Below are 25464 nucleotides of genomic sequence, written 5' to 3'. Positions count from 1 at the left end.
TCAATCTCATCCCCAATTTCTCCCTGTTCTGGATTTCCCCCATCCTTAATTTTCATCCTTCTCTGATCTTCTGCCTTGTTCCAAGCTGCCATCCCATCCCTGGCTCCCCACCACATCACCTCCAACTCCAACCTCATCCCTGATCCCAATCTCAACCTTGATCTAAACCCCATCTCTGAACATCTCTCCATCCCCAACCTCAAACAAAATGAAGCTTTTCCTTTATGTTTTCTTCCAAGAGTTTTATAGTTTCAGCTTTTGTTATCAGGTCTTTGATTCATTTTGAATTAACTTCTGTATGAGGTGTAAGGGAAGAGATCAAGTTCATTCTTGTGCATGTAGATATCTAGTTTTCCCAGCACCATTTGTTGAAAGACTATCTATCCTTTCCCCATTGAAGAGTCTTGGTGCCCTTATCGAAAACCATTTGACCATTTATGCTGACTTAGGTTTCTTTCTGGACTCTTTATTCTAGGTCCTCTTTATCCATTGCCTTCATCTGCTTAAGTATGTTGGGCACACTTTTTGACTCTTTGTCACATCATATCCTACAACCATATTTAAAGGCAAGAACCAAGGATGTGTGTGTGTGTCTCTTTATTCTTTCTTTTAAATTGTTTTCATTTTATTTTAGAAGGAGAGTGTGTGTGAGTGAGGGAGAAGGGCAGAGACAGAGAAAGAGAGAATCTTAAGCAAGCTCCACACTCAGTGCAGAGCCCAAGATGAGGCTTGATCCCATGACCTTGGGATCATTTCTTAACCGAATAATCCATGACATGAGTCCAGCATACCCTGGGATCATTACTTGAGACCAAATCAAAAGTCAAATGCTTAACTGAGGTGGCCCAGGTGCCCCTCTCTTTCTTTGTTCAATCAGGAGTACTTCCCAGGAGTCCTCCGGTCCCAGCAGACTTCCTCTTAAGCAATGGTGCACTGAAGCCAGTTTGTACCTGCTTGTGAAAGCAGATCATTACATTTCCTAGATTTTTGTGAGCTGGTTACTAAACACCACCACCCATGACATCACCACGGTGGGAGCATTTACACCAGGCAACTTGGCAAATGCTACAAATCAGGACTTTTTTTTCCCCAGGACAGTGGTTGACCAGCACACTATTGCCCTTAAATCTTATTAGTCAGAAGTGAATGATAAGGCCACTCCTAGCAAAAAGGAGTCTTAGAAAGGAGTACCTGTCCTTTTTGGCCTCTCTCAAGGGAAGTGGACTTTGCTGACAGGCAAGAAAGAGAGAGTTGGGGCAGCAACAAATGCTATTTGCCACTAATGGCTCCCAAAGGTGGGAACTTTCTGTAGTCACTTAAAAGAATGTCTGTTAAATGTCTTTAAGTGTCTCAGGGGACAGGGTGCTATGGGCTCAGTGGTAGGATGGACTGAGCTCTAGCAGCTGACATAGCAACTACAGTAAGGGGAGGGGCAGCAGGGTAGGCTTTCTCAACCATACAAGGAGGGCCTGATAAGGACATGACCCCAGTAACTTCCTGTAACCACAACAGGGGCTGCCTTGACATAGAGACTGTGGACAGCCAGTGGGCGTGAGGCTTAGAATGGGGTGTTGATGGCAAGGGAGGAGCCCCGAGGGGCTGCAACAGGGGCAGGGGCCTAGAAGGTAGTAGAAGTGTTCCCTGAAGAAGAGCCAACAAAGGAAGGCCTGCTGTCCTTGGACAAGTGCTCTTTGCTGATGAGGCCACGGATGGCCATGATCTTGATGAGTCCATGGCGAAACTTCTGGCCAATGAAGGCGTAGATGATGGGATTGAGGCAGCTGTGGAAGAAGCCCAGAATCTCGGTGGCATCCAGGGCCCGGCCAATGTCATTGCGGCGCTCACAGGTCTCTTTGATCGCCCGGAGCCTCATGAGGGTGTCTGCGACCAGGACCAGGTTGTAGGGCAGCCAGCAGAGCAGGAAGATGAGCACGACAGCAAAGATGACCTTCATGGCCCGGTGTTTCTGCCCCATGTGGGCCTCAAACAGCGTGCGCAGGGTGAGTCCATAGCAAAACAGCATGACCATCAAGGGCAGGAGGAAGCCAAAAATCTGGGGCAGGACCCGCAACACCATCCGCCATTTTGCAGTATTGGCACCCATGTCCTCATAGCAGACTGGGCTGGAATAGGGGGGCTCGATGGCCTCACGGAATATGAAGATGGGCAGGGCCAAGAGCAAGGACAGGGCCCAGATGCCTAAGCATATGAACTTGACCCAGTGCCGCTTCCGAGTCAGCGTGCGTGTGGCATGGACAATGGCCAGGTAGCGGTCCACACTGATGCAGGCCAGTAGTAAAATACCACTGTAGAAATTGACTTCCTTCAGAAAAGAGACCACCTTGCACAGGGCTGTGCCAAAGATCCAGCCCTTTGCCTTGGAGGCAGCCCAGATAGGTAAGGTTAGGGCGAAGAGCAAGTCAGCTATGGCCAGGTTCAGCAGATAGACATCAGTGACAGATCGGCTGACCTGACTGTATAAGACAACCAGTATCACCAGGGAGTTTCCCAGCAGGCTCAGCATGAAGACCAGGGCATAGATGACCAGTACGGCATATTTGTTGAGTGTTTCAATCTCTATCCTACAGGGACTATATTCTTCTGTCGGTGGTGTGCCAGTGAAATTTGCAAACTCGTCCATCAACTCCCACCAATCAGTCTCATTCCCAATATTTTCCATTAAGACAATCATGGAATCTTTCTAGTTGAAAGATAGAAAGAAAAAAATGTGATTTAGTAACTCAAATTAAAATCACTCATCAAGGATGTGAGAACAGTTACTCAAATATCTTTTGCTTTTCTGTTGGTTTGGCAACAGGAGATCCCTTCCTTTGCCCCTATTTTGGACTTCTTTAGAGGTCAGTTTCACAGCATCAGCATTTGAGAGAAGTCCCCATCTTGTTCCCTCATAGCACTCCCTAAATATCCACAGAACCATCAGCAGTTTTCAATTATCTTCCTAAATTGTGAAACATTTTGCTGAAGCAAAATCATACCAGAAGACCAATGTGTAAAACCGATCAAAGGTCATCTGCTGCGGGGCGCCTGGGTGGCTCAGTCGGTTAAGCATCTGACTTCGGCTCAGGTCATGATCTCACGGTTTGTGAATTCGAGCCCCTCATCAGGCTCTGTGCTGACAGCTCAGAGCCTGGAACCAGCTTTGGATTCTGTCTCTGTCTCTGTCTCTCTCTTTCTGTCCCTCCCTTGCTCATCCTCTTTCTGTCTGTCTGTCTCTCTCCCTCAAGAATAAATAATCATTTTTTAAAATTTTATTTTTAAAGTCAGCTGCTGGGAAGGAGGGGGGCTCCATCTCTACCCAGACACCTGCTAAGATGGTTCCCCCAAAACTCCCAAGCTCTCCAGAAAACAGTCTGAAAACCTTTGGAAAATTACCAAGAAATAAGAATACCTGCTATCCAGTCTTCATTCCATCCTGATTTATCATTAATAAGCTGTGTGACCTTGAGTGGGTGATTTTACCTTTATAGATTTCAGTTTTGTCATCTGCAAACTTGAAGCGGGCAGCGTATTTAACCCCTGAGCTGCTTCCAAGCCTGAGGTTCTAGAAATTCATTCAGATCCACACACTTTAGGAGGGTCTCCCCTTGCCAATACTTCTTTTTTTTACAGAAGACAACATTTTAGGGCAAAGCAAGCCTCTTCCCCCCAAAAAGGGGGAGGTGTGAAAGGAGGAGGTGACAAGACCGTGGCCCCCTTGTTACCACCTACAACCACATATGAGGTCAGAACTGAATACACAGTCACAAGGGAAGAGGCAAGAAGCCAAGTGAGCAGAAATCTTCAGGTCCCACAGAAATGGATGCATTTTGTAAAACACAATCAAACTAAATCTCCCTCCCCAAAGAAAGTCCTGGCAGTAGAGGTTGCTTCCTACCTGAGGCACTGGCAAGGTGTGTCCAACTGTAAGAGCCTGGGACTCAGAGATCAGAGTGACTTAACAGTTAGAGGAAACTTGATGAATAAAGGGAAATAGACAAGCCTCTTCCTAGCACACCTCCTCTCTGAGCCCTGCCCACAACCGTATTTGGAGAACAGATGAAGTCAAGGGACCACAGGGCGTTAGAGACTTCCAGGATCTGTATGTCCACTCAGGGTTACCAGACATGAAGGTGGAGTCAAGGGTCCACTATCTGAATTCTCCGCATGGATGACTATTTTTATTCTCTTCCTTTTCTGGCATTTGTTTCCATTTGTTGATCCCTTAAATTCCCTAGCAGATCACCTTTGAAAGCTTCCAACTTGCTTGAGTATGAATAAAGGGGAGAGGACTTTGCTTCTGACAGAGACTTCAGGAACCCACTGTAGGTGAGCCTTGTAGGAGCCCCCCCACTTAGGAGGGCCTGGCGGGGGTGGGGGGGCAATCACTATCCACAATTGGATGATTGGAATGGCCTGAGGCGGGGGGCGGGGCAGGGGCGGGGTTGGGGGGAGTGGGGGGCACTCCTGCAGTCTGGCTGGACCACAGGGAGACCACTGGACCTGGGGCAATCCCTGAACAGAGGGGTTGGAGTTAACGTCATCTTGCTTCTCTCCCAGAATGAAGGGTGACTTCTTGCAACCTGCCTCAGCTGCTCCCAGCAGCTAATGTCTGTCCCTGGCTTCATTCTTCTGGTACTGTAACCACTTCTCTGATACAACATGAACCCTACCGTATTGTAATGATATGTTTACAAGTCAGCCTTCCCCCAGGAGACCGTGAGCTCCTAGAGAATAAAGACCCTCTCTGATCCACCTTCTGATCCTCTACCAGGGAACAAAGCAGGTGCTCAATTGATGGTTGTAGAAAAAATGAGACATACCTCCTGTGATTCATGGATCGGATCACCACCATGATTCAGAGCGTCTATTGCTTTCGGCCACACAGTCATATATAAGGTGTGCCTGAAAACTTCACTTCCACACAGCCAGGCTGTTCTGTCTGGGATTGTGCTCTCCCAATCATCCTCTATGGTTCACAGCACCAACCTGTTCAAGCGTAAAATCTACCCCCTACCATAAGTGCCAATTAATCATGCCCCCAGTGCCTACAATTCTGCCACTGGCACTCCTCCTGGGTACTCTTATCATTCACGAACAGTAGCAGGAAGTATAAGGAGATAATTGTCCCCGGGCCACCCATGCTTTCACTCATGTCTTACTATCCTGATCTGATGCCTCCATCAGAAAGCACTGGAAGATGGGGTAGTCCCTGAAGGGAACAGACATTCCACTATTAATCATCTAGGGGAAAAGTAATCCTGGGGCAGTAAACAGTGACTGGTAACACACAAGAGAACAGACTGTCTGGGGCCTGTCTGCAGACCGCCCACGCATCCTCAAGTGCAAGCCGAGGCCAGGGGGGAAGAGAGTGTTTGCCACAAGGGGGCGGCAGTTGCGGGATGGGGAAGTCCTTGCAAGGGACCAGTGAGAAAGACCAGGGCAGGAGCAGCCCCAGTGAATACCTATTGTATTTATACTCTTTGTATAAAACTCCCTTCTGCCTTTCTTACGCCCTCAGTCCGGTCAGTACAGCATTCCCATCTAAACCAATGAGTGACTGAGGTATGGAGGGAAAGGGTCTGGTCCATCCTCAAGCCCAAGGAGCAAAAGACAAGCAGTCCTCTGGATGAGTGCAGGGGTAGCAACACTGGTAGCTTAGGTCTCCAGGGGGAAGCTGATCTGGAGGACAAGAGTTAAACGTCTAGATGGCCAACAGACACATTAGAAGATGCCCCACATCACTCCTCACCAGGGAAATACACATCAAAACCACACTGAGATACCACCTCACACCTGTCACGATGGCTAAAATTAACAACTCAGACATGACAGACGTTGGCGAGGATGCGGAGAAAGAGGATCTCTTTTGCACTGCTGGTGGGAATGCAAACTGGTGCAGCCGCTCTGGAAAACAGTGTGGAGGTTCCTCAAAAATCAAAAATAGAATTAACCTACAACCCAGAAATTGCACTACTAGGAATGTATCCAAAGGATACAGGAGTGCTGATTCATAGGGGCACGTGCACCCCACTGTTTATAGCGGTGCTATCAACCGTAGCCAAATTATAGAAAGAGCCCAAATGGCCATTAACTGATGAATAGATAAAGAAGATGTGGCTTATATATACAATGGAATACTACTTGCCAGTGAGAAAGAATAAATTCTTGCCATTTGCAACAACATGGATGGAACTGGAGGGTATTACGCTAAGTGAAAGAAGTCAGGCAGAGAAAGACAGATAACATATGTTTTCACTCATATGTGGAATTTAAGAAACTTAACAGAAGACCATGGGGGAAGGGGGAAAAATAGTTTCAAGCAGAGAGGGAGGCAAACCATAAGAGACTCTTAAAATCAGAGAACAAACTGAGGGTTGATGGGGGGGGGGGGTGGCGGGCAGGGGAAATGGATGATGGGCAATGAGGAGGGCACCTCTTGGGATGAACGCTGGGTGTTGTACGTAAGCGATGAATCATGAGAATCTACTCCCGAAGCCAAGAGCACATTGTATACGCTGTATGTTAGCGAACTTGCCAATGAGCTGTATTTTAATTTCCTCTTAATTGTTTTAATTAAAAGAAGTTCCCTTTCGTGGAAGGAAAGAGCATTGCACTGAAGGAGGGGAAAGGCACACATAGATGAGCTTGGAATAAAATGTTATCCACTTGAAAATGTTCCAGCAATCTGCCCACCCAGCATATCTGCTGTACTGCACCTTCCCGCTTAGAACTGCTCCCTCTTCGGCGGATCTATAATGTTCCTAACGGGAAAGCGTCTTTCTATTCTGTGCAGAACATCCAGTGCCACAAAGACTGTTGTGACATGTGTAGCCTGAATGCCAGTCCTCTGGCAAAGTGCGGGGGCCTCTTCTCGCCACTACCCGTTCTAAAAATGAAAGCTTCTAGGCGAGAGCCTGTGAACAGCACAATATGGCTGTAAGTATATCTATTCCGTCCCTGTGTCAGCTTTGATGTCAGCGTCAGCATCTCTTTACATTCCTGCAGAAGGACCCGCTTGGACCTGGGGACCAAAATACAGGCAAGGGAGGTGGAGGAGAGGATTCTCCCCTCTCTCCAGTGATCACCCCCGTTGCCACAGTGCCAGGAGCAGGGTACATATGTGACCTAAGATGAACCACACAGAGCCAAGTTCAGCATGGCTGTTTGGTGACTGTGGAAAAGCAAGGATGTGGTATTGTTACGGCTGGATGCCATTTTACCGTCATGAACGGCAAACCCGTCCAGAGACAAAACCTAACACACAGAGGAAGACAGAACTGAGAGAATCAGAGCCAGAGTCCTGAACAAACCACACCCAGAGGCAATCTTCCCTTGGTACTTTTCCGTTCCGTGAGCCAATAAATTCTCTTTATTGTTCAGACCAGCTCAGGCTGAGTTTTCCGTTGCTTGCAACCAAAACGATGACCAACTGAAAGAGTTCTGGAAAACAAAAGTGATCTGGAATGAAAGGAGAGGGGAGGGATGTCAGCGAATCACAGGGTCCAGGCTGTGACAGTCAGGGTAACAGAGGACTTAACAGAGGTATGACCTGGGCAGGTGCAGACCTCCTAGCCCTGCCTGCCAAACTCTGGCAGAAGTCAAAGAGGAACCTTAAAAAGTAAGCACATAAGAACCCATCTGAGAACACACTCTGGAATGAATTCAAAAATCCTCACGAACGACCCAGAAAGCTCTGCTTTGGAGTCAGACAGACCATCATTCAAATACTGGCCTTCCTTGGGGCACCCGGGTGGCTCAGTCAGTTAAGCGTCTGACTCTTGATTTCAGCTCAGGTCATGATCTCACGGTTCCTGAGTCTGAGCCCTGTGTCGGGCTCTGTGCTGACAGCTCAGAGCCTGGAGCCTGCTTCCGAGTCTGTGTCTCCCTCTCTCTCTGACCCCCCTCCACTCACATTCTATCTCTCTCTGTCTCTCAAAAATGAAAAAATGTTAACAGTGGTTATCTTTGGGTGGTGGGATTACAGATAGCTGCTTTCTTGTTTATATCTTTTGAAGTTGCCCCATTTCTACGATGAGCCTTACTTTTGCAATGAAGAAATATGTATTTAGCCATTTTCACTAAAAAAGAATATATAACATTCTAATGGTCATATCCCCCTCTCCTCACCTAGCTGGTCCAGCTAGGTTTGTGAGCAGACGTCCAGGACTCTGAGCCTCCTGTCCATTGAACTCCCAACTCCTCAAGCCCTAGGGGCGCCTGAGTGGCTCAGTCGGTTAAGCATCCAACCTCAGCTCAGGCCACGATCTCACGACTCATGGGTTCGAGCCCCACATCGGGCTCTGTGCTGACAGTGCAGAGCCTGCTTGGGATTCTCTCTCTCTCCCTCTCTTTCCACCCCTCCGCCACTTGTTCTTTCTATCTAAAAAACAAACAAACAAAAACTTAAGTGCCAACTCCTCGAGCCCTAAATGCCCTGCATCCTCCTGCCCCTCCCCTTGGGGCTCCCGTGTCACCCGCCCAGGTCCTCCACTGTTGTAGTTTTCAGACTGTATTACTGTATCATTCTTAGGAGCCTGTCCCTCCCACTGGGCTGTGAACCGGCGAGGCTCTGGCACAAAGTAGGGATTCATGAAGCATCCCTTCTTTCCTGGCTCCTCCTTAAAGGCAGGAACTAGAAAGGATTCCGTTTTGCATTCTTGGTGCCCTGCAAAGTGTGTGACACATACTAGCAGATGCCAGACAGGAAGTCGGTGTATGACCCGTGCAGCCACAGGAAGCCCCGTGCTCAGAAGAACCCCGAGCTTGGGGCCTGATGCCCTGCAGTCACTGCCTTGAAATTCTTAATAACTTTATCTTGGAATCCGTGCCTTCGCGTGAAGTCCGGCAGGACAGTGGAGCACACGCTGGAGCTTGGGGCTCAGCTCATGTGCAGTCCTGCCTCTTACTGCCTCCTTGGGCTCGGCCACCCACTCTCCCAGCCCACAAGCACCCCATGCTTCAGGGAGCACAGCATCAAATAGCAAATAAAAAACACGGAGTCCAGTTCAGAGAAAGATTGCAAAAGAAACAAACAAGCTTTTCTCTTGCTTTTGGAACACGGAGCCCCACATTTTCCTTTTGACTGGGTCCTGCAGCCAGCCCTGCCACCAAATAAATATTGGTTAAATGGACGCAGTAGTGGAGAGGAGCGAAATGGCAGATTGGAATCTTTATCTTAGCTCGGTCAGTGGCAACTCCGTCCTTCCAGCAGCTCGGGCTGCCATCTGTAGACTCTTCATTGACACCTCTTTATCTCTTACACCTGACATGCGACGCTTGATCTACCAGAAAATTCTGCTGACTTGACCAAAATTGATTCTAACTCCTATTTTTTCACCCCCTCTCCTGTTGGTGCCCTGACCCCTGCCACCTTCCCTTCTCACCTGGATCACCGAAGCGACAACCCAGTCCCCCTTGTGTTGCCCCTGCTCTTCTAGTCTGTTCTCATCACGCCAGCCAGGTCCTTTGACATTCTAAGTCAGACCACAGTCATACTTTCTTACTGCCCTACAATGGCTGCAAAGAATGAATTTCACTGCTTTAATTTTTTTTATTTTTTTAGGTTTATTTTCCAGAGAGACAGACAGTGAGCAGGGGAGGGGCAAAGAGAGAGGGCAACACAGAATCCAAAGCAGGCCCCAGGCTCTGAGCTGTCAGCACAGAGCCCAACGTGGGGTTCCAACTCACAAACCGCAAGATCATGACCTGAGCCGAAGTCAGATGCTTAACCACCGACTGAGCCACCCAAGCACCCTTCACTGCTTTGATTTTTGTAAATGCATTTTAAGCAACTTCACAATGGAGGAACCTGGAGAACACTACCTTACCCAGATAAGGAAGGCTGGTATCACCAGGGATGCCGTGTGGGCTCCTACATGCCCAATAGGATGTGATGAGAAAGGCATCTACATCTGTAGTGTTCTCTCCAAAAACCCATAACCCCCATCTAATCGGGAGGAAAATATCGGACAGACCCAGACTGGGGAGGCCTTCTATACCTGGTCAATACTCCTCATGACTATCAAGGTCATGAAAAACAAGGAATGACTGAGTGAAACTGCCATAGGTCACAGGAGATTGGGGAGACATGACAACCAGAGGCAATGTGACCCCTGGACTGGAGCCTGCTACAGAAAACAGTGATAATGGAAAAACTGGCAAAATCCAAATAAAAGCTAGAGTTCAGTTCATAATTGTGTTTAAAGTCATCACCTATGTGATGTTATTGACTTCATTTTTTTGTCTTAACACTGATTTTTGTTATTGAAAGATTCATTTCAATCTTATTTATGAATACAATTCCATTCTTCTATTTTTGAAAATGCTTTCTGCATACAGGTCTAGATGATTTTAATGACTTTTTAAAATTTTTCATTCCAGTGTAGTTAACACACAGCGTTATACTGAGTTTTATTTTTTAAATCAGGACTAGGTGTTGAATCTTGTCAAAGGCCTATGTAGATAGTCCTATGACTTTTTTTTTCCTTCTTAGATATATTAGCAAGTGAATTATATTAATGGTTTTCATTTAGTTTGCATGGGGGGGGGGGTATATCCCACTTAATCATGAAAAAAAATGAATTTGAATAAAGCCAGAGTCCTTTAAGGCCTTCCTCCATCATTCCATGCCCCGCCCCCCGCATCCCCATCCCTCCTCATCATCCCTGTGCCTTAGGTGTGCTAGGACCGCCACAGCAAAGTAGCACAGACCGGGTGGCTTAGACAGCAGAAACGTATTGTCTTCCAGTTCTGGAGGCCGGACCTCCAGGATAAGGGCGCCCGCAGGGCTGCTTCCTCCTGAGGGAGGGTCTGCAAGGGAGAATCCGTTGCAGGCCTCTCTCATAGCGCCTGCTGGTGTGCTAGCCACCTCTGGCATTCCTTGGCTTGTAGATGCATCGCCTTGATCTCTGCCTTCATCATCACATGGTGCTCTCCTCGTGGGCAGGTGTCTGTGTTCAAATGTCCCCCTTTTAAAAAAAAAATATGTATTTATTTGGGGGGGGGGCGGCTCAAGCAGGGGAGGGGCAAAGAGAGGGAGACCGAGGATCTGAAGCGAGCTCGAGCTCACGAGCTGAGAGATCATGACCTGAGCCCAACGGACTGAGCCACCCAGGTGTCCCCAAATTTCCCCTTTTCTTGTAAGGACACCAGTCATGTTGGATTAGGGCGCCCTCTCATGGCCTTGTCTTAACTAATTACATCTGCAACAGCCCTATTTCCAAACAGGGTCCCATTCAGACATACTTCTGGTTAGAACTCCAACACATATGAATTTGGGGAGAGGAGGACATAATTCACCGGCAGACCTCCCTCAGGGGAAACTCCCCCACCTGCTCTGAGACTTTGCTCAAATGCTCGAGGCCCGCCCTGTCCACCTATTCACAATTGCCCCTCCCCTAGCATTTCTGATGTCCCTGGCTATGCTGTATTCTAAACATTTTTCTTCTCTCACAGCACTTACCACTTCCTAACATATTGTATATCTGTTTGTTTATTACATATACCGTTGTTTATTCTCTCTCCTCTCTAAACTGTAAGCTTCAGGAAGGTAGAAATCCTTATCTATCTTGATCACCGTATCCCAAGTGCCTAAGAGACAGCTTAGTGATTAGGATGTGATAAAAAGTGGTTGAAGAAGGGGGCGCCTGGGTGGCTCCGTCGGTTAAGTGTCCAACTTTGGCTCAGGTCACGATCTCACAGTCCATGGGTTCCAGACCACGTGGGGCTCTGTGCTGCCAGCTCAGAGCCTGGAGCCTGCTTCAGATTCTGTGTCTCCCTCGCTCTCTGACCCTCCCCCACTCGCACTCTGTCTCTCTCAAAAATAAATAAACGTTTAAAAGAAACAAAAACGGTTGAAGAAGGAAAAGAAGAAAAAAAAAAAAAAGAGAGATGGGTTTTGTTTCTGGAGACTGGGAGACCCAGAAGTAATTTGCCTCCTGTTTATCTCACCTCCAGCCTGTGGGATATAGCACTGAAGGGACAGCGGACTTCACCATGGCTGTAAGACATGACTTAGCAAAGCCTGAGACCCCTAGCTATACAGACAACAACTGAGATCAAGCAAACGAATGGGCGGGGGGGGGGGGGGGGGGGGGGGGGGGGGGGCCGGGGGCGTGGGTGGGGTTCGCCCTGGGTGGCCAGGGGCTGTAGTTGCAATATCAGTCCAGCAGAGGGCAGCATTATCTTCAAATCCAAACAAACGGGATGGGGAGGGACAATGAAATCATCCCAGTGAAAATAACTCGGTACCCCATAGAAGTTGGGTCAGGCAGCCAGCCTCTAGAACCTAACGCCACTCTTGAAGGTTCGCAAATCCTTTCGCATGCATTCATTCTCCCCTCAAAGTCCTCCCCGAGGAGAATTTAGCACTTGCCAGAGTGTGAGCACAGCTTGGGAGGGGCCGGGAAGTTAATCACCTGTGTGCTCGTGTGCCATCCAATTATCTGTCTCCGGGTTCAAGCACGCAAGAGTCCTGTCTCTGTGGTCGTCCCTTTCGTCCAGACCAGTGGTTCTCAGTCTCTCGTGCCCTTTCAAATACAGCACAGTGGGACGCTCTCGGCAAGACAATTGAAAGGTATCTTTCAAAGCACCGAAAATCTTTTCACTGTTTTCTCAGAGCTCACTTGTTGGTCCCTGAACAGCGTCATGGGCAGCTCGGGCTGCCATCATAAAACAGCGTGGACTCGGTGGGGCCAGCCCGGTCGGGTTCTCCCTTGCTGGCTTGCAGACAGCTGCCTTCTCGCGGGGTCCGCACACGGGGGCGGCAGAGAAAGAACTCTGGTCTCTTCCTCTTCTCCGAAGGACCCCGAGCCCGTCCCAGAGGCCTCACCCCCATAACTTCATCCAAACCTAATTGCCTCCCAAAGGCCCCACCTCCAAATACCATGACATGCAGGGTTAGGACTTCAACATATGAATCTTGAGGAGACACAATTGAGTCCATAGCAAGCACCCTGTCACACTGTAAGGAGAATGATTGATGTCCCGTCCTGATGGTGCTCTCTTACCTATTCGTGAGGCAAGGTTCTAGCAAGTTCTAGCAAATTTCTGTCTGGCTTTAACGCAGCCTTCCTTATTTTCTGTTACATGCAGCCAACTGCACCAAGCTCTACCCTATGCGGCCCAACCAGCATACTCGACATTCTGGCAGCCGTGGCTGCCAAAATAGTGTCCTTGGTGGCGGTAAAAATAAATTGCACAAATGGTTACCTGGGGGTGGAGGGGTTGAAGATGGGAACTGGGCAGATGGGAGACAGGTGGGGAAAAGACTTCTCATTAATCATTTTTAGTGTTTTTTTTTTTGAAACATGGGAAGTGGTTCTTGTTACAAATTTTAATTGTAAAATGTAACCTTGAAATGGTAAAAACTAGGAACTTTAACTTGAGGGTAACAGGTAAGTGGTGCTGCTGCGAACCATCCTTGAAGCTCTGGCATCTGAGGTTGTATGTCTCGTGAATGCTATGTCTCAACCTCCACCGAGAGAGCCAAGAGGCCTCCAGCCAATTCCAGGAGGCGCCTTTCTGGGCCTGGGCTTAGAAAACTGTGCCTTCTTAGTTACCTCCACTCCAGATCCTTGACTCGGAATCAGCTCACCCTGGACTCTCTTGGTCCTCGTCTGTCTCCCTCACTGATCTGTCTAGATGCCTACGCTCTCAGTCCCCACCCCCGCTGCAACCCAGGGTATCTGTGGCCTCTCCTCATCTCCCACCCGGCCCTCTCTGCCTGTATTGTTTCTAGATACAATTCCAAATCTCTCCACAGATGGACTCCCCAGTCTCCTGGGCGCCAAAGAAACCTCAGGCCGGGGGTTTTTTATCTCACCCTGGCAGTGAATTCTCATTAACTTGCACTGACTATGGAAATCAACCTGCCTGCCCTTGGGCCATTCCCATTTTCTTCCACTTAAAATAAGGCCTTTGATTTATAGTGAATGTATGTATATCCAGCTTCCTGTTGAAATTACCTCCCCCTAGTCCCACGGCCACAGACCCCATGAGTTTCTTGGGCTGCACGGAATCAGTTTCTTCCTTTGTTTGTGCATTGAAACTAGAACTGGTGTTCAACGTTTAAAAATGTAGACTCGTTGGGGCTCCCGGGTGGCTCAGTCGGTTGAGCATCCGGCTCAGGTCATGATCTCACGATTTGTGAGTTCGAGCCCCGCTTTGGGCTCTCTGCTGACAGCTCAGAGCCTGGAGCCTGTTTCAGATTCTGTGTCTCCCTCTCTCTCTGCTCCTCCCCCACTCGTGCTCTGTCTCTCTCTCTCTCTCTCTCTCTAAAATAAATAATACATTAAAAAAATTAGACTCATTTACATTAAAAACAATCTGAGTTTCAGGGGCGCCTGGGTGGCTCAGTCGGTTAAGCGGCCGACTTCGGCTCAGGTCATGTTCTCACGGTCCGTGATGAGCCCCGCGTCGGGCTCTGTGCTGACAGCTCAGATCCTGGAGCCTGTTTCGGATTCTGTGTCTCCCTCTCTCTCTGCCCCTCCCCCGTTCATGCTCTGTCTCTCTCTGTCTCAAAAATAAGAATAAAAAAACGTTAAAAAAATTAAAAAAAAAAACAACAATCTGAGTTTCTAAGCTGTCCTCTAAAATTTGGGGGTCCGGCAATACTGAGCCCATGGCACAAATCAGCTGAAGCTGGTACAAGAAAGAGACCCTAGAAACAGAACCACACTCATACCATCGTTTGATTTTCAACGGAAATGCCAAAGCAGTCGAATGGGGAAAGGACAGTTTTATCAATAAGATGATGTTGGAATACTGAGGTATGGGGAAAATGCAAGCCTTTACTCCTGCATCGTACACAAACATTATTTTGAGATGAATCACAGGCCTAAATGTGAAAGCTAAAACCGTACAGCTTCTAGAAGAAAATGTGGATGAATACCTCCATGACTCCATAAGCAAAAAGTTTCTCAGACAAGTCAAAGAATAGAATAACCATTAAAAAATGTTTTTGCTAAGTTAGGAGCTCCTGGGTGGTTTCGTGGGTTGAATGTCTGACTCTTGGTTTCAGCTCAGGTCATGATCTCACAGTTCGTGGGTTAGAGCCCCACATCGGGCTCCACGCTGACAGTGCAGAGCCTGCTTGGGATTCTCTCTCTTTCCCTCTCTCTCTCTCCCTTTCTTTCAAAATAAATAAAATTTTTTTTAAATTATCTTAAAAATGTTTTTGCTAAGTTATACTTCATCAAAATCAAAATTTTCTGCTTATCAAAAAGATATCATTAAGCAAAGGGATAGGGGTGCCTGGGTGGCTCAGTTGGTTAAGCATCCGACTCTTGATTTGGGCTCAGGTAATGATCTCATGGCTCATGAGATCAAGCCCTGTGTCAGGCTCTGAGCTGACAGTGTGGAGCCTGCTTGGGATTCTCTCTCTGCTCCTCCTGCACTCTCTCTCTCTCTCTCTCTCTCTCTCAAAATAAATAAATAAAGTTTAAAAACTTATAAAAAATAAATAAACTTTTTAAAACAGGACTTTAGGGGTGCCTGGGTGGTTCAGTTGGTTAAGCACCTGACTCTTGGCTTCAGCTCAGCTCACGATCTTGTGGTTTTGTGGGTTCAAGCCCTGCGTTGGGCTCCACACCGATGGTATGGAGCCTGCTTGGGAGTCTCTCTCCCTCTCTCTCTGCTCCTCCCCCATTTGAGCTGCCTACGCCCCTACCCCTCTCTCTGCCTCTCAAAATTATTAAATAAACTTAAAGAAAACTTTTTTTAATGACTTTTCTGGAGAAGGGGAAGCCCAGGTATGCAAAATTAAGCATTGGTGTGAAGAGAAGTGAAATGCTATGCCTGACCCTGTAACACCATAAGGGCTGTTGTGACCAGCCACACGATTCTGTTTATAACTGTTAATATTAGGCAAACAGAGACAAATGCAGCGACAAATCAGTTATTTTGGCGGAATATTGTCCTCCTTGCTGGCACAGGTGAAGTACAGATTCCAAACTTGAGGCTGGGTTTCTTCCAGTCTGATCAAAAGCTCCTTTTCTCTTTGCTCTGAACAAAACTGAACCAGGGGTTTTTATAGAAGGTGCTATTTTGGGCTTTCCCTCTTTTTGGAAAGCGATTTCTGCCTAGTTTGTTGTCTAGATTTTTTTTTTTTTTAAGTTTTAAAAAGTCGGCATTGTAAATAAAACAAGTTACAAAAAGTTTTTTGAAGTAGGAAAAAAAGAAGAAGAAGAAGAAGAAGAAGAAGAAACTAATCGGGACAGCAGCTACCTTGGGGGGACGGAAGCAGAGACAAACTGGGAGGGACATGAGGGGATTTTGGGGGGGATAATGGCAATGTTTTCCATATTGATGGAGGTTGGGATGATAGAGGAGCACATATTTATCAAAACTTAGTGAATGGACACTATAGACTTATGCATTTAACTACATATAAATTTTACATCAAAAGAAAAACTCTAGGGGCACCTGGGTAGGCTCAGTGGGTTAAGCGTCGGACTTTGGTTCAGGTCATGATCTCATGGCTCATGAGTTCGATCCCTGCATCAGGCTCTGTGCTGACAGCTCAGAGCCTGGAGCCTGCTTCGGACTCTGTGTCTTCCTCTCTCTCTGCCCCTCCCCTGCTCTGTCTCACAAATAAAAAAAGTGTCCCCATTAATCATCTGTCTCTCTGTCAAAAATAAATAAACATGAACTAATAATAATAAAAGAAAAACTATAAATATTCATCTGTAGTTAATGCCTTACGGCCTAAAGTATTTAGGGAGAAGTGTCCTGCCGTCTGCAATTTACTTTGAAACATATCCAAAAGGACTGGATATATAAGGATGGCTAGATGCACAGACACAGGATAAGGCCAGTCAAATATTAATGGGAGAATCTAGGTGGTAGGTATACGGGCATATACTGTAAAATTCCCTCAACATTGCTATATGTTTGAAATTTTTCACAATAAAATGTTGGGGAGGGGCCTCAGTCAGCACTCAGTCTTGGCAGGCTCTTTTAAATGGGGTGTATGTCCTCCAGTCGGCCACACTCCCTACCCTATCTTATTGCCCAAAGCCCACACCGCTTCACTCACTTATACTTCCTGCGCCCCCTGGTACAGGGATGTTTGTCCTAGACATATACTGAAGATCCTAATGGTTGTTAGAGAAATCTCTGGGAGAGGTAGAATTAGCATAGCGTCAATCTCACCACTTACCAGTTTTGTGATCTTAGGCAAATTAACTCACCTCTGAGCCTCACTTTTCCCATCTGTAAGATGGGGTAAAACGGTGAATGCAAAGTTTCTAGCACACAGTGGGCACCAGATACATGTTGACTACTACTGACTATTATTGACTATTAAACTATTAGTACGCCGACTTTGTAAATGTAAATGGATAGTGTTTTATTTTCACAGTAAGAAACTCGATAGAGTTTACGCTCGTGGGAAAGAATGGGAGCATTTTTTCCTGGAAACTGCCTTATGTGCTTTCCCTAAATTTCATCTCACGTGGGAAAAGTACCCTGTGCGCTAAACATAGTCTCTTCAATAGAGAAGTCAGTGAGACAACTACAATAATAAACATACACTTGAGTCCCAGGGATGGCAAGGAAAGCTTCAGGGAAGAGGGACACTTGAGTGGGGTCTTGCAGGATGGATAGGAATTTTCCAGGTAGTTGTGGGGATGGAGGGCTGTCCAGGCAGAAAGAAAGGCACATGCAGAGGCATTGAGCAATGAAAAAGCAATGGGGTCCTCAGATCTGACCAACGGTTTTTGCTGTTAGAGCCCAGGGAAGGCAGGAGGTAAGACCAGAGAGGGAGGTAGTGACGAAATCACACCCTGTTTGTTATGCTGCAGGGTTGGGTTTTGTGCCACAGACAAAGAGCTATGGGCCCATTTTAGGAGGATGGTTCTATAGCAGAGGAGGGCTAGAGTGGCAGCAGAGAGCCCTGAGGCCAGGAAACCGGCTCAGAAGAATGGATTGGGATCATTGTTAAGCACAGGGATCCCAGGGCTCCACCCCAGGCCTATTGAATCGAGTCTAGGAGAAGGGCCTGAGAATCTAGATGATTAACGAGCAGGGCACGTTTCTAACAAGCTTAGAAAACAATGAGTCCAGGAGATGATGTCCACTATCTTCCAAAAGGAGATTAAGGCCGGAACTGAGGCATTGAGGTAAGAGGAGAGGAGGCATATTAAAGTGGGATTAATCTTAAATAACGTGGCAAGCACGCGGGGGTGATGACTTCCGGGCATGGCTGTGTACCACGGCTGTGCCATTTACCGAGATAGGGAATGCAAGAGAAAGGTCAAGTTTAGGGAGAGGAGATAATGACTTCTGCTTGACCAGGATGAATCACCATCTTGATAGCCGGCACTGTCTGGGGGCAGTAGAGGCTCTGGCCGGCTAAGGTCACCCAAGGAGAGACAGTGGCGTGAGAAGGGGAGCGCGATAGCGCCCAGATGTGGTTTTTTTTCTGGTGCTTCTCATACAAATCTGTAACTTGAATAACTCACATCTTCCAACCATGTTAAACTGTGTAATCAGGACAGTAAATTACATGCGTGAAGTTTGAAAATAGACAAGCAGAAAATAAACATTCCCTGGGTTTCCAAAACCCAGACGCATGACAAGCTGCCTCCTGCCTTTTGACTTAAGCCAGGGACAGAGCTGATGGGTGACCCTGACAGGCCCCAGATGAAACTCCATCTCTCATATATTTGTCCCTCTGTGCCCTTGATGCTATTTACGGAATAAACACTCCCCCTGTAAATGATCCTTCTAAAACTACATTGATGGCATAAAGAATATATTCGTTGTCAGAAAACCTGGGCCACAGTCGCATGAAAGTGGGCAACCTCACCTCTCAGAGCCTCTTGTTCCTCTGATGTCAAATAAGGACAATAGCAACCGCTGTAAGGAACAAATGAGGAAGCACCTAGAAAGATGTGTCACAAACTCTGCTCAGGGCTACAAGGAATAGAAACTCACTCCCACCAGCTCAAGTCAGAAGGACAGTTTTTGGCAATGATACAACGGGCAATCTCGCCAACTCACAAGAGCAGGAAATGAAGTAGAGTTTGTCACTTAGAGATTGGGGCTGAAAGCCCAACGTTATTCCTTGCTGGGCCATTCTCTCTGGGGCCATGTGGCCTCCCATCTCTGCTTCTGTCTGCAGGTCCAACCAAGCATTCCCACCTGACAGACACAGCACTTGTCCTCCCTTCCTCACTATCAGGACCCCAGCTTAATGAGGATGGTTAAAGCCAATGACGGCAGTCTGTTGTCCACGTTCCCAGCCTCCTTTACACCTAGCAGTGGCCAAGTATGTGGTTCTGGCAAATGACGCTTGAGGAAAAGACTGCTGAAAACTCCAGGAAAGCTCTTACTTTTCCTGACAAAAAAGGAAAGATGCTGCTTGGTACCACGTCTTCCTTTTCTTCCTTTTGGTTGTGATAGCTAGAGCTCTAACAGTCATCAGGGGACCATGAAGAAAGGTCAGAAGAATCACGAAGAGGTGGTTCCCCCTTGGACACCATCGAACCCCTGACTCAACATTAACGGACATGATGCGTAAAATCACAAACAAAAATACCACAACGTGTTTTAGCTATTATGAGTCAGGTTCTTGTTTCTTGCAGCGGAGGGCACTCTTGACTGACTGAGAGTGATTAGATTATCATCTAATTTGGGATTTTCCAAACCTCAATCACCCTCAAACCGTCTGCAGCCGTGTGTCATGTTTACTCAAGGGCCATGTTCTTCTTTAAATTGATTCACACTTGGGGTGCCTGGGTGACTCAGTCAGTCGGGCGTCCAACTTCGGCTCAGGTCATGATCTCACAGCTCGTGAGTTCAAGCCCCGCATCAGGCTCTGTGCTGACAGCTCGGAGCCTGGAGCCTGCTTCGGATGCTGTGTCTCCCTCTCTCCGACCCTCCCTGCTCGTGCTCTGTCTCTCTCTTTCTCTCTCTCAAAAATAAGTAAACATTAAAAAAATAAATTGCTCCACTTTTATCAAAGTAACTTAAATACCTATGTTAGCCTTGTGACTCTCACGTGTGAGTTTTATTTTTTTCCAATACCTTTACAATAAACATGTACCAGTTGAAACGAAAACAGGTTTCCAAATTGGTAAACACATCCACCCACCACAAGGGTGGTGCACCCCAACCCCACGGAGAAGTTCCTGCCCTCAGGACCCTTCCAGACCTTGCCTGTTCACCTGGCTGTTCATTTGCATCCTTTATAATAAACTGGTAAGGGGATGCCTGGTGGCTCAGGTGGTTAAGTGTCTGACTCCAGCTCAGGTCATAATCTCATGGTTCACAAGTTCCAGCCCTGCTTCGGGCCCTGTGCTGACAGCTCAGAGCCTGGAGACTACTTCAGATTCTGTGTCTCCCTCTCTCTCTGCCCCTACTGTGCTTACATCTCTGTCTCTCTCTCTCTCTCAAAAAAATAAACATTTAAAAAATAATAATAATAAACTGGTAAATGTAAGGAAAAATGATAATAATTTTAAAAGATTCTTTTTTTTAACGTTTATTTATTTTTGTGAGAGAGACAGACTGCAAGTGTTGGAGGGACAGAGAGAGAGGGGGACACAGAATCCGAAGCAGGCTCCAGGCTCCAGGCTCTGAGCTGTCAGCACAGAGCCCCATGCAGGACTCGAACTCACAAACCATGAGATCATGACCTGAGCCAAAGTCAGAGGCTTAACGACTTGAGCCACCCAGGCGTCCCGAAAATGATAATAATTTTAAATTTTTAATTAAACTAAATGAAAACGATTCACCACAGGCCACCCCAAATCACCTCATTTTTACCAGGGGAGCACTTTGCAAAAGCAAAACCAGCTTTGTGTCTGTCTCTGATACTCTTGTTCCAGATTCCCAGGAGGGAGTGGTAGGGTCTTCTCCTGGGCCACATGGCACATAAGGCCATACACACCTCAAGGAATTCAGGGAAGATGGAGATAATAGGCGGGTCTATGACAGCTTTGTAAAGGCTGATGATGATGAAGAAGGAGGAGGAAGAGGGGGAGTAGGACAAGAGGAGGAGGAGGATAAAGGAGAAAATTTTTATGAAAAAACTACAAAGAAATAGAGAAACAATAGGAGAAATTTTTTAGAATTTTGATGTGATAATCAGCTTTCTTAGGACTGTGTCAATGAAATGAAATGAAATGAAATGAAATGAAATGAAATGAAATGAAATGAAATGAGGCGGGGGGGTCATCTGTCTAGCTCAGTCAGTAGAGCATGTGACTTTTGATCTTAGGGTTGGAAGTTCAAGCCCCACATTGGATGCAGAGCCTACTTTAAATAAAAATAAAGTAAAATGACAAAAAACAGAAAGGGAAAGATTGAGAAATTTGACATGAAAATGTAAAATCTCTATATCACAAAGCAAACCAATGGCATAACAAATGAAAAAAATATTTGCAACATGATAGAGAAAACTATGGATGATGATGATGATGATGATGATGATGATGATGATGTAGAAATAAATAAGAGCATTACAAGCCTAATAGAAAATGAATGAAAGGCACTAAGAAACACTCCATAAGGGCACCTGAGCCTCGGTGGCTCAGTCAGTTAAGCGTCCAACTTCAGCTCAGGTCATGATCTCATGGTTTGTGGGTTCAAGCCCTGTGTCAGGCTCTGTGCTGACAGCTCAGAGCCTGGAGCCTGCTTCGGACTCTGTGCCTCCTTCTCTCTCTGTCCCTCCTCCACTCGTTCTCACTCTCTCTCTCTCAAAAATAAATAAACGTTAAAAAAAAGAAGCACTCCATAAAAGAAGACATGAACAGCACAGATCCCACTTGGGATTCTCTCTCTTCCCCTCTTCCTCTCCCCATGTATGTGCACTCTCTCAAAATAAAGAAACATTTTTTTTAAAAAAAGAAAACATGCAAATGGCCAAAACTCATGTTCAAGATGTTCTACGTCACTAATAATTACAGATGAGCAAAATAATTACAGATGAGTGAAAAATGGGACGTCATGTTTCACTTAGAATGACAAGGTTACAAAGATTTGTAATAGCCAGTTGTTGGTGAGAGTGTGGAGAAACAGGCAGCCTTCGATTCTGCTAATGAAAGCCCAAGCTGGCATAGCCTTCGGGAGGGCAATTTAGAGATAAGTACCAACGTTTCAAATGTGCACATGTATTTTTCTCTTATAGAAATTTATTTTAATGAAAAAATGGTGCAGGTGTGCAAAGTGCTGTGGGCAAGAATGATCCTTGTATTGAAGAATCAGAAACAACCTAAATGCTTATCAAAGGGTCCTCGTTGAATAGATGTATGAGACTCAGAGGTGTTGTGGAGACCAGGCAGGTGTAATGAAAGACAAGGACGATCTTTACATATTGACACAAAGGATATAATGTTAAAGTGAGAAAAACAGCTCGCACAGTTCCACGTATTGTCTTCTGTTTAATATGTAACCCACCGGCAAGGTAGACACTCACCATTAACAATGGTTATCTTTGTGGGGTAGAGCTTCAAGGGAAACTTTCTATATTATTTAAATTTTTTACAAGGAACCTGTGTTACATGCATGATAACTAAAGTCAATAAGGATTTCATCTTGAAAAAGTAAGGAAAAAAATCACTATGTATGCTGTCTTTTAGAGGGTTTCTGCGCGTGTTCTTTCATTCAACAAGTTCTATCAGTTTATTATGTGAAAGACGGTTGTCTCGGGGATTGAGATGGACATAAAAGATAATCGGACCTGAGTTCTGGGAACCGCCCCCTACTTCCTAACACCAGATCAATACATCGCTGGGCCCACGCCTCGCCTTCCTCCTTTACTTCCGCCTTTCCTCCGCCATGGCGGAGTCGCTATGTGATCACCCCAAAGCCAATCTTGTGCCCTAGAACTCATCTCCCAGCCACTTTCTCAGAAGCCTCCCACCATTAATTATCTTTTTTGCTCTCTTTATCTTCAATCGCTCCTCCTTTCTTGCAGCCTACTTGGCTACAATGAGAACTGCTCAAGTCTCTTCCATACTAATGAAAGGAAGAAAAGAAAGCATGAGGGAGGAAGAGAGGAAGGAAGGAAGGAAGGAAGGAAGGAAGGAAGGAAGGAAGGAAGAAGGGGGAGGAAGGAAGGAAGGAAGGAAGGAAGGAAGGAAGGAAGGAAGGAAGAAGGGGGAAAAATTCTGGACAGAAGTATTTGGGATGAGGAAGAAGGAAGGAAACAGGAGGAGACAAGGGGAGAGAAAAGAGGCTCTTTGAGCATATTTTCCAATCTCAAAGAACGATGGTGACCTGACCATAATAGAAACATGATAGAGAAAGCAGTATAAAAGCAAGAACGTGAGACAGGCCAAAAAGGTGCTCTGACCAAGAGCACCACCCACCTGCATGCCCTAGCCCCTGCCTTGAGGGTCCCTCTCTTGATGTTAGAACGTGGATGGTCCCAGCAGTGGATGATTCATCTCCTTCCAGTTATTCGATCTCTCCTCCCCTACAGCCAGACTTCTAGAAAGAACTGTCTGCTTGCCCTCCCTTTCCTCACCTCCTGAACATTCCTCAGCCCATGGAGTTGGCTGCTGAGCCCCATCACTCCACCAAAACCAGCTCTCCCCAAGGACACCTCAGCCCTGTCTCAACTTCTCAGCAGCATTCAGTCCGACACTCTCGTGTCTATCTTGTCTTGGTAGCCTTTGCCAGTGTTTCCTCTCCAGCCTGACTCTTCAGTTTTGGGGCCTCTGGCACTCAGTCTTGAGATCCTTGCTCTCCCTCTATCCTCCTTCCTAGGCGATTCCATCCAAGGCAGTGTGTTAATCACTGTACAAACACCAGTGACCTCCAGGAGATATTGGCCTCATCCCTGTCTCCACTAGGGTGCCTCACAGATTTCATTCATTCATTCATTCATTCATTCATTCACTCACTCATTCTATCAAGCACCTACTCTGTGTCAGGAACTAGCCTAGGTACCAGATAAAGAGGGAAGAACAAAAGGGTCATGGCTCATACCCTTGAGCAGTTTGACCTGACACATCCACAACTGAACTCAAGATCTCCCCTCAACCAACGTGCTCCCCCCATGTTCTCTATCTCTGTAAACGGCAACATCTCCACCCACCTGCTCAAGCCAGAAATCTTAACTTTATAGCAGGCACTTTGCTTTCCTTTATCCTACCTGTGAGAGACACACTCTAAGGGGATCCACCCCCCACCTCCAATGAGTCATGCTTTTATATAATTCCTTCCCCTTGAGGCAGAACCTGTGACTTGCTTCTAATCGGTAGAATACGGCCAAGGTGATGGATGTCAGCCCCTTGTTTAGGTTGTGTTCTATTGCAAGGATGACAGGATGTCACGCCCATGATTATGTTACATAAGACTCCATCTTGCAGGCTGAAGCGAGAGAGACTCCGTCGATAGCTTTAAAGAAGAAAGATGTCATGCTTGTCAAGGAACTGGGGGGGATCCCCTGACAGCCAGAGCGAAAACAGAGATCTCAGTGCTACGACTGCAAGGAGATGAATTCTGCCAACCACCTGAGGGAGTTTGGAGGTGAATCTTTTCCCAGTTGATCCTCTGGTGAGAACACAGCCCCAGTCAGCACCTGACTGAAGCCTGATAAGGGCCTGAGCAGAAGACCCAGCCAAGCTGAGTGTGGACTCCTGACCCATGGAAACCACGAGATCATAAGCGAGTGTTGTTTAGGTTGCTGAGTTTGTGGTAATTTGTTGCTCAATATAGAAAAATATTGAGCGTCTCTCCAATCCACCAGAACTTCTTGATTTCTTCACTGAAATAATTCTCGAAAACATTCAATTCTTTCCATCTCTACTACTCCACCCAGAGCAAACTGTCACCAGCTCCTATGCAGACAAATAGAAAAGCCTCCTGATCTCCCCTGTCACTTCTGCCCCCCTCATCTCCGCACTGGGCCAAGGCATGAGAACATCCCCGGCAAGCAAATAATTTGGCATTCCTTCAGCTCAGCGTTTATTCAGCAGATACGAGGAGAAATTGTCTATTAATAAAAGTGGTATGCCTCTCTTCTTATGCCAAAATGGGACATTCGATACATGTGATTTTCCAAAGCAGATTAACTCTTCAGGAGGAACATTAAACCACATAAAATTTGAATAAGATAAATCACTAATTTCCTGTAAATAGCACAACCCATTGCATTATTCATATTCAAACTTTCAACTGATTATACTTAATGACAGTTCTTGGCTGACTCATGTGAGGTTTGGAGGTTCAGTTTGTATGCGTCTACCACAAGTTTTTAATTTTTTTAAATTGTTTTTATTTATTATTTTTGAGAGAGACAAAGCACATGAACAGGGAAGGGGGAGAGAGAGAGAAATGGAGAGAGAGAGGGAGAGAGGATCTGAAGTGGGCTCTGTGCTGACAGCAGAGAGCCTGATGTGGGGTTTGAACTCATGAGCCGTGAGATCATGACCTGGGCCGAAGCCAGATGCTTAACCAGCTGAGCCACCCAGGTGCCCCCTACAAGTTTTTTTTTTTTTTTTAATTTTTTTT

At 46.5% G+C, this 25464-nt stretch overlaps 1 protein-coding gene across 2 annotated transcripts; it reads right to left on the bottom strand.

The window, feature by feature from the left end:
- Window positions 1–580: 580 nt before the first annotated feature.
- Window positions 581–3984, bottom strand: LOC109265077 (C-X-C chemokine receptor type 2). 2 transcript variants are annotated; one of them, XM_019446012.2, is made up of 2 exons: window positions 3896–3984; window positions 581–2701 (listed from the first exon to the last, which is right to left on the bottom strand). In XM_019446012.2, exon 2 carries the CDS (start codon window positions 2690–2692, stop codon window positions 1619–1621), a length of 1074 nt encoding a protein of 357 aa, XP_019301557.2. In that variant the 5' UTR covers window positions 2693–2701; window positions 3896–3984; the 3' UTR covers window positions 581–1618. The 2 variants fall into 2 exon arrangements, with proteins under 2 accessions (XP_019301557.2, XP_019301558.2); XM_019446013.2 differs by having other exon boundaries at window positions 581–2697; window positions 3896–3968.
- Between the last annotated feature and the right edge of the window lie 21480 nt (window positions 3985–25464).

The sequence above is a fragment of the Panthera pardus genome, unplaced genomic scaffold, assembly GCF_024362965.1.
Source record: "Panthera pardus isolate Hobbes unplaced genomic scaffold, ASM2436296v1 HiC_scaffold_10, whole genome shotgun sequence".
NCBI lineage: Eukaryota > Metazoa > Chordata > Mammalia > Carnivora > Felidae > Panthera > Panthera pardus.
The sequence above is the reverse complement of the archived record's forward strand: the minus strand, read 5'-3'. Positions and strand labels throughout refer to the sequence as shown.

Excerpts from the sequence above, each read along its gene's own strand:
- LOC109265077 (XM_019446012.2), bottom strand. The coding sequence starts at position 2,692 with ATGATTGTCTTAATGGAAAATATTGGGAATGAGACTGATTGGTGGGAG.